This window comes from Chenopodium album, chromosome 17 (assembly GCF_948465745.1).
Source record: "Chenopodium album chromosome 17, dcCheAlbu1.1, whole genome shotgun sequence".
Classification (NCBI taxonomy): Eukaryota; Viridiplantae; Streptophyta; class Magnoliopsida; order Caryophyllales; family Amaranthaceae; genus Chenopodium; species Chenopodium album.
In genome coordinates, this window is record NC_137850.1 from 40,244,854 (window position 1) to 40,264,077 (window position 19,224).

The window sequence follows — 19,224 nt, forward strand, 5'->3', positions numbered from 1 at the left end:
TATCAACTCGTCAAAACTTGAGATCAAATCCCGGGTACATCATCATTGTCATCGTCATTTATGCTCTATCTAAAAATCAAAACTCTAATAAAAGAAGAATTTATAGTGAGTAGGTACGAAGACACTTGGCTAACTACAAGTTGGTCACTACTCACTCACTAATTAATTACTAGTACTTGTATATCCGTTTGTGTGTGGGAGACATCAAGCCATCAAGTTTTTGAGCAACAAATTAAAATGGCTGAAAATTGGAAGAAAACAGCTCTCATTGTCATAGGGATGCAAGTGAGTTCGTCCTTCCAACAATTTTCAATTATTTTTGTCCTTTTAGAATCCAAATTTGAAAATGGGTATTGATTTTATACGATTAATATTGAATTATAAATATCGTTTAATTGTATTAAATGCAGAAAGATTTCGCAATACCCGGGGCTCCGTTTTTGATTGATGGAGCTCCAGCAATTCTTCCAAATGTCAAAAAAGCTGTTGAAGTTGCAAGAGAGCGTGGCATTCTTGTAGTTTGGGTATTCTTTTCCTTCTTAATATTCTGTATTTTTGTTATTCTATGATAATAAATTCAAGGGGCTAGTTGGATCTTACAGAACTAACCCGATCGAATCGAATTTTGAAATTAGATCGGATAGCAGACTGAGATTAATAATTTATTAAATAAAAGTCATACGACAAGTTTTCATACCTTAGAATCTATTGATTTATTGTAATTTTGTAATCTATAGTTGATTTTAGTTTGATTTAATTTGCTATAAATCTTTGACAACAATTCAATTTTTACTAGCTAACAAAAACAAACTCAAATTACACTCATAACATGTATATGTTGACTAATAGGTTCTATGGAAACGAATACAAACACGATTACACGAATATAAGTACAATATGGACACGAGGAATGGTTAATAAAAGAATTAGGACAAGGGTAAGAGAAAACACATTGTTACATTTGCATATATGAATAGGTATGCTTTTTATGAATCTTCCAAAGTTTTATTTTTTTGAGTAAAAGGAATCTAATTGAGTTAGTGTACAAACTGTACATGTATTGATTTGATTAAGCAACACAAACTAACATTGATGTTACTCATTTTAGTGAATGAACAAGTAATTTTGTGTAAGATATGTGTAAAGTCTGTAAACCAAGTACTTTGTCCGAGTATCATATGTTGGATTATTGGATACATGCTGTGGTTGGCTATGCTGAGAGATAGGAGTGTCCGCGTTTACAGGGAAAACAAGACTCAAACACACAAAACAAAAATAATTTATTTGTATGTGAAAACAAGAAATGATTTTGATCCTTGACGCTTTGTGATGTAGGGTTACTTAGCATTGCAATACTCTCAATCTTTTATCAAGATATTTAGTGGAAACAAGTCCTACTAGGAAAAATGTGATTTGTGAGTTGAAAACTGCTGGTTTACAGGCTCAACGGGAGCATGATGCATTAGGGAGGGATGTCGAATTCTTCAAAAGGCACTTGTACAGAAGTGAGAAGGGGGGTTCTGCTATAAAGGGAAGTGAAGGTGCTGAGCTCGTTGAAGGATTTGAGATACTCGAAGGAGATTATAAGTTGGTTAAGACGCGAATGAGTGCATTCTTTAATACTCACCTTCATTCAGTCCTGCTAGCTTCTGAAATTGATAGCTTGGTCATTGTTGGTAAATGAATAATAAGCCTGATGTTTTGATTTCGATTTTCAACAGTAATATCTCTTTGTACAAGATATAATATCAAAGATTATGACCATCTATCTCTGTGTTCAGGAATTCAAACTCCTAATTGCATCCGGCAAACAGTCTATGATGCAGTAGCATTGGACTACCCTTATGTCTCCGTCATTGTTGATGCCACAGCTGCCAAAACTCCTGAGATTCATGCTGGTAAGAAAATGAAATAATTCCTCAATGCCTGCAATCAACCATTATGATGGATCTTATCCCAACTTTGTTGTAATTATGTAGTTCAGTTTATAAGCGGCTTGATATTGTGTTTCATGTATGTTTCGTTTCCTTTTATCTATGGTCTATTACTGCTAGTCTGCTAGCATAATGGACATATGATTCAGGGGAACATGAAAAGAGGAGCTCTGCGAAAAATTTCTGCTCTGGTTAGCTTCAGGACAGGAGAAAAAAAAAATAAATAAATAAAAAATAAAACAAGATATATGAGTCCTACCTGTTCTGTCATCCTGAATTCCTGAGAGTTCAATTGCTCGAATATTAGCTATGAGAACCTTAGTATTATATGTAAGGTATTAGTATAGGGTAAGACTAAACAGAACTATGAGCATCTTAGATGAGGAGTGACATTTTGGTACCTTTATTGGTACGAGTTACTTTGTATGGAATCTGGGGTGACTTAAAAAATTTGCATTTAGCAAATATTTATTAATAAATCTCTGTTGTGATTGATTTTTGATACTCGGTAAGTCGGTATCTCCTCAATTTGCTAGGCAATTAGAGTGTGTAATCATATAATGATTTCTTTTGAATACTGTTAAATATAATAGCTTATGACTGACAAGAAATTTTACTCTTGAACCAGCCAACATTTCTGACATGAAAAATATTGGGGTAGCCACTCCAACCATAAGCGAATGGTGCAAGGCAAATTGATGATTCGATGGCGTAAGTTTGGAGCTTGAAGAAGTTTATAAATATTACGTGATGTTGCACTCTGATACACACCATTCTATCTGGCTCTATAGTCTATATACATGCTTGCTGAGTTGCTGGTGGGTGAGCCTTGAGAGAAGACAACCCCAAAAAAAAGGCGTGTGCAAATTAAAATAAAATAAACTTGCTTGTTGGTGCCCAAGTTATTATCATTGTAAAAGTTGATGTTTGTACCAGTTATTTTCATTATACTTTGTCAAATGATGATTAGTGTTGTTAATAATTCATTGAAGAAGGCCATGTATCAAGTATCAACAAGAAGGATCTTCAATGAAGCTTCATTGAAGAAGGCCATGTATCAAGTATCAACAAGAAGGATCTTCAATGAAGCTCATAACGGTCTGGCCCCTTTGTATTTGAATTTATGAAATGAAGAATTTCTTGCATATGGACATATATGGTATGATGCAATTGTTTAAGGACGTCTATTTTTAATATAAAGAGCAATTTTTAAGGGACAAAAGCAGCACATAATATGGTAATAATGCACTTAACATATTTTTGTTACAAATATGATTAGTCATGAACAATATACTTGTTCCAATATAAAAAAGTATAAACCTCCACATTTGCTGTATTGTACTTATGTAAGATGTTTAGGCCTATTTCGTGCTGCAATATCATCTAATAAGTGACTTCCATGCTTCCATCCAAGCCTCCTATTTAAATCACTTAACCCGATTTTGATGCTAGTCAATTCGAATGCTCCAAATTGATCGGACAACCAATACTCCTATAAGGATTAATTTATCATAATAAATATACTCCATACTTATATTTGTAAATGATTTGACTCAAAATCAAAACTAATCCGAACAATTCTTGAACATGACCTAAACCTAATCCGAACAATCCGATTAATAATTCATTAATTTTATATGTCCTCCCAATAGTAATAAAAATGACTTCTACTTTACTACGAGGCAGCTAGCAATCATGGTCACGATAATAAAAAAAATAAAATAAAAAAAAAAAATGCACTAAAATTTTTTTTTGTACTCTCTGTCGTGAACACTTTGGTGACTAACTCTTGCACACCATCTATTTGTAAATTCGTCTGAGAGACAAAACGCAGCAGGATATTGCAACAAAAAATGGCTGAAAAATGGAAGAAAACAGCTCTTCTTGTCATCGATATGCAAGTAAGTTTTCCCACCAATTTTCAATTTTTTTTCTCGACCCTTTTCTTCTTTGTTAGAATTCAACCTGGGTTTTCTCTCAAATTTAAAAATGGTTATTGAATTTTGAGATTGAATTATTATGAACAGAATGATTTCGTATTGCCTGGTGCGCCGTTGCTGGTTGATGGTGCTGCTGCAATCGTTCCGAATGTGATAAAAGCTGTTGAAGTTGCTAGAGAACGTGGCATGCTTGTAGTTTGGGTATCAATTAATCTTCTGCTTTTATGAAATTTCTAATTTTTTGGATATTTGCTGAGATTTACCAATTGTTGTTGATATGAAATTGTCAGAGAAAGGGATACATGAATAATGTGATTTTTATTTTATTTTTTTTTATTTGCTGGGGTCTGGGGATATGGTGGTTGATTTGGAATTGTTTGAGAAGGTAGGAATAAAGTGGTTGTGTTACTCAGACTTGGCCATCTTATGCAAAATTTGCTTGATTTTGTTCCAAAATATAGTGTCTAAATGTCATTCCCGCATCAGAAACTCGAGTATTTGAGGTGAAATGAAAAGTCGGGATAGCCTGATTAAAGAGTAAATTAAAGAAAACTTACTTGAGAATAGTTATCTCATGTAGTCTTGTGATTTTTAAAGTTGGTTTGTAAGCTGTAATTGATGGTTAGTCAAACTTTAGGAAATTAAAGCTGTGTATATTTCTAAGCTAGTGATGCCTACTGCTATGAATATAATTCCAAGTGGAAGAATGATGATCGGATGATAAGTAAATTTTGGGCATAGTTCATTAATTTTTGTTTCTTACTCCGTATAAAATTATGCATCAGATGAAGCACTACAATGTAGTATTTCCCTTTTGATGCTAGTCTGACAGAACAGGACATTCAGGGCTAGGGGTTAGAGATCAGCATGTCAGAAGCTATACCTTGTTTGCGTCGTAAATTTCTGCACTACTCTTTGTAACATGTCGGTGAATCAAACAGCTAGTTAGCTTATGGCCATAGGCCATATGGGTTTGGCTGAAAGTTGGTGTTTGCGATGAATTGCAATGAGTGGATGACTGAGGATCAATGAATGATGATGCCTTGATATGACTTGTTTCAAGGAACTCTGGAAAGGAACTATGATAAAACTTGGAGCTGTTTAAGAGAAATTAGTTTCTATTGATCAGTTGCCCACTCAATATGTCTTACTTTAAGGACGGGCACAATAAGTTTAAGCATGTCGAGTGTTAAAACAATGAATTGTTTTGATTCTTACACTTTATGAGAAAGGATTACACTATTGCCAACCTTGTTTAAAGCATTTTTTTATTTATTTTTTTTTAATTTTTCTAATTTTTCTAAAAGATTGAGTTGAACAAGTACTTAGGATGTAATTGGTTCCAAAAAAATTAAAAAAAAAAATTGTTGGCTTGCAGATTGTAAAAGATTGAGTTGAACAAGTACAATCTGCAAGGCAACAATTTTCTAGGATGTAATTTGTAACACCTGACTAGAAAATTGTTGGCTTACAGATTGTTCGGGAGCATGACGCATTGGGGAGAGATGTTGAACTCTTCAGAAGGCACTTGTATAGTGATAAGGGGGGACCCACTGTAAAAGGACATGAAGGTGCTGAGCTTGTTGAAGGACTTGAGATACACAAAGGGGATTATAAGTTGGTTAAGACACGAATGAGTGGTTTTTTTGCTACGAACCTTCATTCATTTCTGCTAACTTCTGGAATTGATAGCTTGGTATTTGTTGGTAAGTGAAAATTGAACATAATGTTTTGATTTAGATTTTCAACAAATTCTCTGAGTAAACAGTTTTGAAGCTTTTGACCGTATATCTGTACAGGAATTCAAACTCCTAATTGCATTAGACAGACAGTCTTTGATGCAGTAGCGTTGGATTACCCTTCTGTCTCTGTCATTGTCGATGCCACAGCTGCTAAAACTCCTGAAGTTCACGATGGTGAGAATAATAAATAAAACCAAATACTAAGTCACTAATCATTGTTTTAATCAGAGAATATGTAGGTTGATATCGTGATTCATGTATGTTGTTTGCTTGTTTTTTCTATGCGAAGTTCTTTATTCTCTTTTGGGTCCAATTGTATAAATCTGTTAGTGATATGGTTCTATAGAACTAGAACGAGGGCAAGAGTTGTCGTTCACAACCATGTAGGGTAGCAGTTTGGTTGTACTTTTATGCTACCTTACCCCACCAATAGCAGTGAAGTTCTTCCTGTAAGACCCTTGATCTGAAATGATATAGCTTTCATGAGTGCTTTAGATATTTTCCTTTGTTGGGGGAGGGGGGGGGGGGGGGGGGGGGTTGGTGTTATGTGCTGAAACCATACTGATGACAGATTTTGGTTTAGTTATCTTTTGCAATAGAGCCTTGGTGGATCGTGGATTGTAGCTAAGGATCATTATGTTCTGTTAACTATGGCTTGTGACTAATTGCTTGTACCCTTCAACCAGCCAACATCTTCGACATGAAAAACATTGGGGTAGCAACTCCGACCTTAGGGGAATGGTGCAAGGCAGATGGTTGATGAAGACTAGTGTTTCTCTCTGGCAGTAACATACGGTATCTTATATGGCTCTACAAACATGTTTGCTGTTGCCAAACTTCTATCTGTATGATCTGTCGTCTCAACGGATTCTTGGGTGCTGTACTAGTATGCTATATATCATGATAATAAATGGTCTTATGATGCATGCAATAGCATGTAATGGTGATCAATTTGTTCCTTTAAATTGATTGTACTTCAATAAAATTTGTGCCTTTTGTATTAGGATTGAGCCATCACTTATCTTTTTTTTTTTATTGGACAACACGTTACAAGATTTAATGATACCTCTTTTTAATTGATACATCCTCTTATAAAATTATTTGCTTCATGAGCAAATGGTACAGATTTATAGAAGAGTGATAACAACTAGTTTGAAACATCCAAAATTGAAAACTAGGCTAGTATTTTGAGACAAAGGGTAAATTACTATTAGATCTTGTTCTTTACACCTTAAAATAATAATATTCTCTTAAAACAAGTTCAATTTTTTAAAAAAAGGCCCAATGCAAATATTTCAAGAACTTCTTACAAAAGGCTTATGTTTGGCCCATTACAACTAAGGTGCTATTTATAATGGGGTGAATGTCTAAACTCACTTAAAAGTTAAAATTAGAATTGAGTAATGTTCTTCTCATCCGAATTTTACTTTAATTTTTGTTTTTTAAATAATATGATTGAATAAATAAGCTTTAAATTAAAAAATAAAAAAAAACCACTTTAAGTGAAATATTCCATGTATGACTTGAATCATTGTACGTGCAGCTTTCTACTTTAGTTTCATACTTCATTTTCTTTTACTTCAACACAGCCTCATAACATGCTCTTTTGAAGAAAAAATCTAAATAAGTTGATTGAACCTATATCCTCTGTTGATGTTATTTTGATCAAGTTTTCTCTCTCTCTCTCTCTCTCTCTCTCTCTCTCTCTCTCTCTCTCTCTCTCTCTCTCTTTTCTACTGACCTCTTAAATTAAAAGTACATATCTCAAGATTGTGCTATAAGTAAAAGAAAAAGGACATAGCACTACTACTTACAGTTTTACAGAGTATAATTTTAATGATTAATTTGAGAAATATGGAGATAACTAACAAACATTTAAAAATGACTGCATAACCTTCATAGTTATAAGAAGAATTAGGGCATAGATATGAAACGAAATCTATGACACAATTACATCCAACCACGATGTTATAGGAGGTGAGTCGTGAGATCGAATCAACACCTTCGATCTATTTGTCCGTTAGAAAGTAGAAGTTGTACTATTGAACTCTTAATCTTCAATCCAAATATCCAATAATCTTAGATTATTGCATGTAGCAAGCGAAGAGTTCATTGTATTTTGTTAAATTTCATTTTATTTGACGATTTATTATGCAGCAGATCTTGTATATTCCCTGACAACCAAAAAAGTGTTATTTTGGTCCCATATCTTTGTTGATTCCCTTTTTTTCAACTCAATTCTTTTTCTTTCTTACTTTTTTGAAGGAAAAGGAAGCAAACATGCAAATTGTATATTATACTAGTAATATATGTACATAGCATAAACCCACAATGTCACTTAATTGGATGAGTCTTTGGATAAGATGGTTAAAGGTACTATTTGTGGAATGTCACTTTCTTAGTTGGTGATATGATGATGATGAAAAATACAGAGTATCTAAAAGTGTAGGGACATAGATTATCGTATACTCAGATTCTGATGTAAGTGCCAAGCACGCGTTCAACAATTAATATAGACATGATGGTAATTTTATGAACATTTTGCATGTTTTAGTCAAATATAAAGTGTACAAGTGTCACACTGATCATATTAAGTATCTGACACACATAATTAAGGTGAAATAAAGAGTCGGAGTGCAATAAATGAGAAAAGATCAATCTTTGCATGTACTAATCAAGTTATTAGTATATGTTTCTTGGTAGTTGGAAAAGAATTGGAAGGGCTCCACTGGCTAAGCTCTTGTAATGTCAAACTCTCTTTGGAAAAGACTGAAAAGTGATAAAATTAATCGATGATTGTAATAGCATAAAAAGTATTTGCAACCAAAGTTAAGTGATAAACAGCTATGAAGCATATGCAAAGCATGTGGGATGTTCTAAAGTCATGAGCTATACCATTTGTAATGTTACCGCAAAGGGAGGGAGTTGGAGGATCATTCATATGCTGCTTCTCTTCCAATTTTCCCTTTTTAGTAGTGATTTTGCCCATGTATTGTATTTAATTTATTCAATTCTATTTATAAATCTTTGAGTATACAAGTAATATTAGCTATATTTAGAAATAATTGGATGAAGGGTAGCCCCCTTCATTACAGATTTAAAGGGTTGTATATACTATCTCGCTCATATAATGAATCCTTAGAAACCATTGCCCTAATCATTAGTTGTGTTTGGACCTTGTCCAATTTCTAGCCCAGTGTCTAATGAAATGACGAAAATATCCTTCTTAGGAGGGAAGTCGATCATTATTCCAAAACAACTTCATAATATATCACTAATTACGAATTTAGGCTGATCAACTCGAGACTTCTAAGTCCCAAACTCGCTTAGGAGGGCACATTTCAATTGCTTTCATTAGGATAACGAGGGTAAGATTACCCCAATATACTCCCCATATTATTAAGAGATTTGTGTTCCAGAAACAATAGGGATAATTTATTGTTTTCTTTTGCTTTGTAAAATCAGTGAGAATTGGTTGAGTTTGTGTGGGAAAGACCTTTACCTATTATGGACTAAAGTCTAAAGGTCTGGAATTTTTATATTACTATATATTTTGCTGATTTTTGTATCTTACACTTGACACGAGATTATGTAGGGAAATGATGATCTAGTACATATGGTATGAAAGGCTAATATTAGCTATTGTGAGTATGTGACAACCACACACACTACTACTTGAAGTAAATGTTTATGCTAGAAATCTACTACCAATTAAAGTACCAAAAATAAGACTATCTTGCCTAAAACTCATACAAGAACTTTATAGTAAACTAAAGAGTAATAAAAATAATAGATGTTCAACTATTTTTGTACATTCCTTTAACATACATCTTTCATTGTAATTAGTAAATAGTAGCAATATAAACTCAACGCGTTTCAATTGGGTTTATATCTTCACCAAGCAAAACTTTTGGAGCCAGCTTGGAGGATATGATTAGGGGTCTACAAAGATACTCAAGGATTATAAGATAAAGAATGTTTTGGAGCACTTGAATATTAATGACTAAAGGGGGTGTTTCAAGGATTGTGATATCTCCTTTGTTATTCTACTTAACAATCTACCAAGTACAATAAATTTTTATTTTTTTTCTAAAAAAAAAAAAGTGTTCCTTTTCCAATGAATAGTGAGATATTTTGATTGCATTATTTTATTCGAAAGTTGAACAACATACAAAACTTCGGAGTATTTGCTAATCAATCAAACTTATTATTATCATGTAATTACATATACAATAGGTTATAGAGATACTTCTCAATTTGTTTATTTCATCAAATCCAATAAATTGATCTTACCTTATCACTTTCTGATTTAACATTTGTTTTTAATCTTATCTTAGCACCGCTAATTTGTTGAACTTCAAGGATAAGCGGTAGTCTAACTAGTTTACTACCCTCCTCTCAAAAAAAAAAAAAAAAAAAAAAAAAAAAAAAAAAAAAAAAAAAAAAGTAGATTCGTAGGTGTCGGGTTAGATGGTCCGACTAAAACACTTAACATGGTCAAATTTAATGTTAATTAACTAAAATTTGTAGAAATTAACTTTCTATAATTTCGCCATCTTGATTTTCAAATTTAATGTTAATTAACTAAAATTTGTAGAAATTAACTTTCTATAATTTCGCCATCTTGATTTTAATACTATTTGGCACATTATCATTGACCATATGTTGAAATTTATACGTAAGAAAAAAAAAATTAGTGTCATGAAATATTGTTACGGAGTAGATTCGTCTCAATTTATATACTAAAAATATGATTAAACTTTTTACTATTATTGATAAAAGTTAATTTTTGACACGGTTGATGTAATAAGTTGTATAATTCTTTTTTTTTTTTCTTTTTTTAAGGAAATGTAATAAGTTGTATATTGATAAACGTAATGCTCCGAGCCTCCAAACAATACAACTATAAAAAAAACGGATAAAATACTTCGTAGTTATTTAATGGTAGATAATTAAAAGGGTATTTTAACTTATATTTTCTTAATTTCTTTTTAGTTAACACATTTTCTTCCATCATATAACATAAAGTTAAAAAATCAATATGTGTTAATCAATAAGACAGAGAAATTAGAAAAGAGGTAAGGGTAAATCAAAATATTAATAATATCAATCGATACGACGTTTTGAAAAATCATTACATGTCTACGTTAATATCCTCCTCACGAAAGTGGGCATCAATTGGCACATAGAAACACAAAAATCCACACCCACGTATGTACAAACCCACAAAAGGACTTAGGGCCCAACGTTAACATACTGCCGGCTTATTAAGCCTGGAGAATTTGAAAGCAGACAATTTGTAAGGTTAACAATTTTGCAGTGAATTTCAATAAAGATTAGGCAGTTGAATATTTTGAAAAACATCCATCTAATTTACCAGCTTTTGTCTACAATCAATTCTGTCTTTTTTTTGTTTATTGTGTGATTAATTTGCTTTTTCTTTTGCTGTCAAAATCTAATCTAGAAAGTGGCCTTATATTTTGATTAAGTTTTTGAAATTTCTTTATTTTTGTTTTATTATTCTTATTAGGTCGTTAGTAAACAGGTTTGGTATAAAGTCATATCGCTTTATCAAGGAAATGATTTACAGAGTATCTTAAAATGCTTAGTTCTCATGGAATGGAATTCTAAAAAGTTTAAATAAGGGTTAGAGGCTTCTTTCTTTATTGAAGAAAAAAAGTAAAGAGATGTTTCTCACCAATTGTAAGAATTGAAACAGGCCCGTCTTAGAGCATGTTTTTTTTATGATACAGAAAACAGGACCCCTAAAATTGAGGGTCCAAATTTTCGTTGGTTCAAGTTAAAAAAAAAAAATTAAAAAAAAAGGGTAAATATCTCATCTTTATCATATTCCCGTAAAATAAGGTTACCATTTCCAAAATCATATCCAAACTCTTCAGATTATTTCTTCTCCAAATTTAAGTCTTTTATTTTAGTTTTTAAATTTCCAATTAAAATTAAACACTCATTTTTTTTTTTTTTTATCTCTTTTAAATGTCTAATTCCCTTAATTGTACCCAACTACCACTATTTTTTAGGCAAACTTTAAGCAACAATTTATCCTCAATTAAAATATCCGATTTCGATTCACATTAACTGCCAATTTATTTTCATATTATACCAGTATTAAGTACTTTCATACCCACAAACAATTAGTCAATTAGAATCTTTGCACAAAAATAAATAAATTACAATTGTAATTCAGTTCAATCCACAAGTTCTTTGGCCAAGAATTCTTTCATTAGAGTTCATAGACTTGGAGCTATGGTCTTTGCCTTTTTTTTTTTTTTTTTTTTGAAGTATATTAATAAAAATAATAATACTTTTTACCTTTATTTAAAAATGGTTCTTTAAAAATTATTAGAGGCCTAATTTTTTTAATTATAACAGGGCCTTCGAATTATCGGAGCCGGCCCTGAATTGAACGATTCTAAATGTTTCAGTTTAACAACTTAAGCTAGTCTGTGACAACGTACGATGTATGAATATATATTTAAATGTACTGCCTCCGTCGTCCTTTTATTAGAGTCATATTTCTCTTTATTATGTGAGTAATAAATGTTAGAAATTAGACTATAATAAAAAGACGTACTGAGGGAGTACTATATTACTTTGTATTATATTATCTAAATTATTTTGTTTGATTTTATGTTGTTTAAAGTAAGTTAATTATCTAAAATAAATCATAGTAAATAGTACTACGTAGTATGTATTAGTTTTTTTTTTTTTTTTTTTTTTTGACAAGCGTAGTACGTATTAGTTTAATTGACATCAAAACTAAAATCACACTATTGATGTAATTTCCTACTTTCATTGTATATTTGCATTACATATACAAGTATCATCTTTATAGGTTTCTTAACTCGTAATAAATTTTGTACTTTTGTATAGTATTTTTTCTAAACGAATAAAGTATAACGAATTTTGTAAAGAAAAAGTATAATTAGAAGTGTAACCTTTGTAGAAAAATGTTGTAAGAGCATCAACACTCGTACTATAATTTTATACCACAGCGTAAAAACTCATCAAAAATCTGTAAATTTTTAAAATATTGGTGGTATAAAACTATACCATATGATGGTATATACCATCCCATGATAAACATTTGCTTTTGTTCCGGTGAAACATGAACCAACCAGGTCACGCCATGTGACCTGGTTATCATGTATCTTTTATTTATTTATTTTCAATTGCATTTTAAGAAAAAAATATAAAGTAAAAAATTATGAAAAAATTACTATTGTTCATAATTTTTCAAGACCTACATATAAAACACTTATATTGATATACTCCCTCTATCCCAATTTACTTGCAACATTTTGACTGGATACGCTTGTCGATGTTCATGTTTGACCATTGATAACTTTTATTATATATTTATATAAGTTATAAAAATTTTATATTAAGAAACTATATATTAGAATAGATCCAACAATATCTTACATGATTACATTGACTTTCATATAATAGTTAAAAAAGATGGTCAAAGGGAGATGTGTGAATAGTGCAAAAAGTCAAACCGTTGCGAGTAATTGGGGACGGAGGGAGTAGTTTTATAATTTTTTCGAATTCGCTTTTTATTACCTGAATTGCTTATTTTAAATTAACTTTCAAATATTAATTAGTTATTTTCAATAATAAAATGATATAATTATAATTAAATTAATTGCTTTATTAATACATATAGGATAGAGAAAAATGTGGTGGTAAACTTTTTTTATATTATAGATGGAATGATTTTTAGAGAAAGTATACTGTATTGTAGTATAAATGATGTGTAGGAGTGAGAAAGTGGTAGAGAGAGAGGTATGGCATAAATATTTATACCATGAATGATGATCGTCTAAGAGTATAGTAGAGTTTGTAGTAAAACGAGGCAAGATTGTAGTCAAATGTTTGACGAAAAGCACGTAACACTGCTATTGTGGACTTGGCTAGCGTATGACCTTACCGCATGTGTTTGTTCTTCTCACTTGGGTTTTAGCCCACTTTTTACGTACGAATTCACTCCTTATCTTCTTTGAATGCAATAATTTACTCGTATTACTTTTGGTCTGTCTATACTCCAATAATTGAGATGTGAAACAATAATATTTTCACAGTTCTTTTAGTTGATCTGTTTCATTTATTCATTATATTTGTCACTATACTAAGTATGATTCAATTATTATTATCGATTTTAAATTAGAATTTTAATAAAATAAATTAAGGGTCTGTTTTGTTCAACTTAATTTCAATTCAGTTACAGTTCATTTTAGTTCATCTCCAATCATTTCAGTTTCTAATTTCCTTCTCTCATAAATAATTCATTTCAACTCAGTTCAGTTCAATCTCAATCAACTCAGTTTAATTCACTTCAATTGTTTTCAGTAAATCGGAACATGCCCTTAAGTTTTTCCTTACAATACTCACAAGTTACAAAAGACGGTCGGTCAAAAGAGAATACAAAATGTGGGGGTGTTGGAGTGTTGCCCAAATTTATAAACCCATTATTTTGGTGGAGTATTTATGCATGTTCTAGAAGCTTTCGGGAAAATCTAGTTCATGATTTTTCTAGAATTATATACTTGAAAGTCTTGAATGCTCTATAGATTCTTGACATGAGAAGCAATTAAAATATAAGAATATTATGGATACACGAATGATGAAGGGTGTTATGAAGGGCCTATTTTGATTTACTGAATTGAGCTAAATTAAACTGAATTGTTTATGAGAAGTAAATTAGGAATAAACTGAACTGAAATTAAGTTAAACGCCCAAATATTTAAGTCATTTCTTTTAACATCCGCCCATACGTCATGGGAATCCAATCAAGGTATACATACCTATACACAAGTCTTTTTTACCTTTCTACCCGACCTCCTTGATTTTTTTTTTTTTTTTTTTTTTTTTTTTTTTTTTTGTGGAGAAACCCGACCTCCTTGTATATAATCCACAAATATTTTAGGGTATCTTGTACATGATTATTTTGAGTACGTGCTTGTCGTTGTGGAATTTTTTTTTCGGGTCTCTATTAAGGATTTTTCCTAAATATGGTGTGTCACACTTTGTTAATATTATCTTGCCTTTATTTATCTTATAATTCATATTTTTCAATCTCTACCTCTTCGATTCGCTACCAACCTGAATAAGTGTGTTCGTGTAAGTTATCAGGTTGCCTTATTAGTATCTCATTTTGTCAATCATTTGATTTCGTTGTGCATTCACCAAAATAAAGCAAATAAAAATGGGACAACTTAAAACCAACTTATACACAATCATTGTCCATAATTTATAAGACATTTCTGCGTACCCTAATTTCACAAGGGAATGAAGAATGGGGGCGAAGAGTCATCAAATCTGAATAGGTTGGATAATAAATACTACTCATCAAATTTGAATGGGTGAATAAAAATTCAAAACAAATATTATACTGCATTCGTTAAATGTTATGTGCAATTTTGGGATATTATTTGTGAGATATAAAATATTTCAAAGTTGCACATAACATTTAATGAAAGTAGTATTTATTAAAATCATACAACGGCAACAATCTGAAGAAGAAAACAAGTTCTGAATGAATAATCCAATTTTGTTATTTTATTGATATTAATGCTTAAAATTTGTGTGTTGACAATGTAATTATCATTTTTTTAATCAAACAAATTTAAGAAAAACCTATCTCATTTGATATAATCTCATTTTATAAGAATATTTTAATTTTTAAACACATTGAAAACTATAAAGTTTGAAATATTGGTTTTGATTATTTGACGTAACTTTACACTTAAATATTTCAGCTTTACAAGTTTACAACGATGATTTATATTGGTTATCATACTGGATGGATAAACCACGAGAGAATTTGCGTGTAGGAAGTGAGGAACTACCTTCTTTAGGTGATCAGCTAGAGGTTGCAAGCTAAGTGTCACATTCCATATATGTTTGGTCCGCTTGTCCACTATTTAGTGGCAAATTAAAAATTATTAACGTGGGATTAGTTTTATTTAACATGAATTAATATGATACGAGTACTTTTTAATGTAATATTGATTTTTATCATTTTAAGAGCATTATAATAAATTTGTTATAACTTTTAAGCCAATTAATTAGAGTTAGTGAAAACTATAATGTTCAGTTAGGGCTTGTTCACATTTACTGAACTGAACTGAACTGATTGGAGCTGAACTGAGCTGAAATGAATATTTTATGAGAGAAGAATTAAGAGCTGAACTGAACTGATTGGAGCTGAAGTGAACTGAACTGAACTGAAATTAAGCTGAAGTGAACAGACCCTTAATCAGTTGCATATATATCTTTGAGAAACAATGAACATGTATTTAACAAAAATCATTGTGTAGTGTTTAGACATATTATAACCGTGTAGTGTTGGATGTTTTAATAGGCGAGTCCATGCTCGATTGTATGACTATACATCGGGCAATAAGCTATGTTTCATCAACAAAATTACATAATCAGCTTAAACCCACTCTAATAAGGTGCATATACATTATTTAACTGAATTAGACTAGTCACAAACTTACTAATTGTTAATCATGCAGTTATAGCTTTTGTATACAATTGGTGACCAGTCTTATCAAATGAGAAAGAAAGGAAGAAGAAAATGAAAGTGTTAAAAGAGAAGGTAGACATTAAGGCCAAAAATATGAAAAAGACATTCATTTGTCGACATTGCACTTGTCCATTTATTTTATACAATATGCTTTTCGTTTCTATATTTTGTTGGTCAAAATGTTAGATATAAATAATATGGCCATACTACGTACTATTGTTATATAAAGTCATATAGAAAAGGCTTAAATAATTATATCAGTAATTTAATGTTTGTGGCTTAGAAAAAGGATGATTTTATGGGTGATGTTCACACATAAGGTTGAGCCAAAATTGTTTGCTTGTAGCAAAGGATTTGTCGATTTGATGTTACTTGCAATTGCTTTGCATGAAGCATGAAATTACGGGATTCTTCTTGGTATTTATTGTCATATAGAAATTCGAGCAGTAGGTAAATGTTTCAGTGTAAATGCACACCATGTCATGCACTGTTAGAGAGTACTAGAAGGAATGTTGCACCCTATACTAGGCCTTCAAACTCTAGATCGGCCAATTAACCAAATTGGTAATTAATTGCTCCGTTTTAAATTTTCAAGTTTAGGGTTAATACTAGTGTTGCTAATTCGTCTAATTGGCTGATCAAGCTTTTAGTTAATAATCGAGCTTGATGAATATAATCAAACAACTTCCGATGAAAACATGCATCAATATAAAAAGTCTACCTATAGTAAGGCAGATTTACAATTAATTTTATTGTAAGACGGTTAATTTGAGGGTAACATTAATAGTTTTTATGGTAACTTTAATTTCTTTATTTAAGGAAGAGTAATGAGTTTGATAATTTTTTAATGTGTAATTTCTAATGGATATATGTTATGAAGCTAATATGATTAATCTAATATTTTAATGTATATAATTTCTAATGGATATCATATCATATCATATCATATAGCTAATATATAAAGCTAAACTTTTAGCCAGGTTACGACATTACGACACTTGGCATTCCAACTTTTCGCCAAGTGTTGCGCCACGTTGGATAGATTTAAATAGACTTCATAAGATTAAAAAAGTTAGTTTAGAATTCTATTTGGATAAAATTTTAGGATAAAATTGTTAGTTTAGAGTTTAATTTTCGATAAAATACCAATATTTCAGATGTACTAATTGAATTATAATTTTATTCAAAAAAATTATTAGATTATAATTCTCAAAAACTATCTTATAAATTATTTTTTATATCATAATATTTTTTGGAGCGAAGTAAGTAGTTCAAAGCGTAAAACATCCATTTATAATATTTACTAATCGGTTAAAATAATATACTTCACAATCTAATAGAATTTTATTACTATGTAGACCTGTCAATTAGGGTCGGGTCATGAGTCATCTCGGATCGGGTCACTTAAGATTACGAGTCAAGAAATGTTTAACCCTTGCCCAAAGTTTTGGGTTTCGGGTCAATCCAACAGGCTTTGAACATTTATTTTATTTAATTTTTTTTTTGTTATTTTTTTTTAATGAATTAAATCGAACATTTTCACTAAGGCACCAACATTATGTCATTACATGCCTACTACATAGCAAATCATCACAAAAGCACATCAATTCCTAAATAATGTTGTATCAATGTTATATTTTAAAATTTGATATATAGATTAAAAATTTATCTTAAAATTGAATAAACAATCCAAGCATCGCATGGGGCACAAAATTAGTATGTAATAAAGCAGATTATAAGTGTTTTAAGGGTAAAGTTTATGTTAGGAAAATGATAATTTTTGAAGTATATAAGGGTAACTTTAAATACTTTTAAGGTAACTTTAACTCATTTTACAAAATTTAATGAAAGTTCGTCTTAATCAAGAATTTAATTTATACCAGTATTTGGTTATTTAATAATCTTTATTTGGTCCCAAATAGTGCAAATTGATGGACTTGTAAGAGTTGTAACATTCAATTGGATATCACCGTATCAATGTAAATACTAGCTTCAAAGTTCAAACTAAATAAAGACCTTTTGTTTTCAAAGTATGAAATGAGTCCTCAGTCCTCACCCTTTAGAAAAATCATAAGCTGTCTTTTTCAACAAAAAGCTACTCCGTAGCTTAGAGCTACTAATTAATCTCAATCTTCCAATAATTTATGAGTTCGTCTTACTTTATAATATATCAACTAAGCCACCTTAATTAATTGAATGAATAATCAAATAACTAAAATAGAACAATCTTAGGGCTTTTATGGTAGCATAGTTCTGTAAAGGTCTCAATAAACTAACATTCAAAATCATTACAAAGCCACTACTCTTTGGCATATGAAACTACTTATTTTTATAATAAGTCAATAATTAGTTTCTTACTTTATACTCTATTACTAAAGCGAATATGAGTATGATTATATATTCTAACTTTAGACCGTAACACATGGGAAGATCTGCCAATAAACCACAAAACCCTATATTTAATAAAAATTAAAATCATAGTATATGCAATATTAGATTCATGTATTACGTATATATAGTCTAAACTCTAATTTTTTAATTTCTTTTTATTGAAAAAGAATGATGCATGTATATAGACAATTTTTAATTTTAATTTTAATTTTAATTTTTAATTTTTTTTTTATCAGAGACAAATATGAACCTCAACTTGGCCGGGTTTCATATCCTATGAGATAATCTGTCATTCAGATTAGCCCGCTCACCTTGAGTGGACCGGTAGAGTCTCAAAATGGCTCTATAACGTTTCGTGTCGTGCCTTGTTTAAAACTTGCTTGTCTTGTGATTAACTATGTCTGACCTATTAGTCACGTGTTATGTCATATTATATATAACCTTTAACATGGTGATCTAAGGTATTGGATCATTCGTGCCACAGATTACCCTTTTTTTTTTGCCGTATCTAAATTATCATGATGCTTGTACGTAGTATAAACAAGTGACTCACTATTCATGACATGGATTAACACAAACAAGAACCATATATGACTAATTTGACCTCGATCAATCATGTTTATATATGGATTGCAATGGTCTCGATCCAATGTCATCTTTAATCT

General features: G+C 30.8%; 2 protein-coding genes across 3 annotated transcripts; both read left to right on the top strand.

Moving 5' to 3' along the window:
- Positions 1–92: 92 nt before the first annotated feature.
- On the top strand, positions 93–3,079 carry LOC145587961 (putative inactive nicotinamidase At3g16190). Of its 2 annotated transcripts, XR_014101505.1 has the most exons (6): positions 93–285; positions 411–524; positions 1,442–1,676; positions 1,782–1,898; positions 2,563–2,929; positions 2,984–3,079. XR_014101505.1 is itself a non-coding variant. In XM_081644606.1 (5 exons), exons 1-5 carry the CDS (start codon positions 238–240, stop codon positions 2,631–2,633), a joined length of 585 nt encoding a protein of 194 aa, XP_081500732.1. In that variant the 5' UTR covers positions 93–237; the 3' UTR covers positions 2,634–3,079. The 2 variants fall into 2 exon arrangements, 1 of the variants encoding a protein (XP_081500732.1); XM_081644606.1 differs by having other exon boundaries at positions 2,563–3,079.
- Positions 3,080–3,697: 618 nt separating this feature from the next.
- On the top strand, positions 3,698–6,698 carry LOC145587962 (putative inactive nicotinamidase At3g16190). The gene is made up of 5 exons (XM_081644608.1): positions 3,698–3,835; positions 3,962–4,075; positions 5,349–5,580; positions 5,674–5,790; positions 6,303–6,698. Exons 1-5 carry the CDS (start codon positions 3,788–3,790, stop codon positions 6,374–6,376), a joined length of 585 nt encoding a protein of 194 aa, XP_081500734.1. The 5' UTR covers positions 3,698–3,787; the 3' UTR covers positions 6,377–6,698.
- Positions 6,699–19,224: the final 12,526 nt, after the last annotated feature.

Coding starts and splice junctions, on each gene's coding strand:
- LOC145587961 (XM_081644606.1), top strand. CDS start 238: ATGGCTGAAAATTGGAAGAAAACAGCTCTCATTGTCATAGGGATGCAA. Junction 286..410: donor TCATTGTCATAGGGATGCAA/GTGAGTTCGTCC, acceptor TATTAAATGCAG/AAAGATTTCGCAATACCCGG. Junction 1,677..1,781: donor TGATAGCTTGGTCATTGTTG/GTAAATGAATAA, acceptor CTCTGTGTTCAG/GAATTCAAACTCCTAATTGC.
- LOC145587962 (XM_081644608.1), top strand. CDS start 3,788: ATGGCTGAAAAATGGAAGAAAACAGCTCTTCTTGTCATCGATATGCAA. Junction 5,581..5,673: donor TGATAGCTTGGTATTTGTTG/GTAAGTGAAAAT, acceptor ATATCTGTACAG/GAATTCAAACTCCTAATTGC. Junction 5,791..6,302: donor AACTCCTGAAGTTCACGATG/GTGAGAATAATA, acceptor CCCTTCAACCAG/CCAACATCTTCGACATGAAA.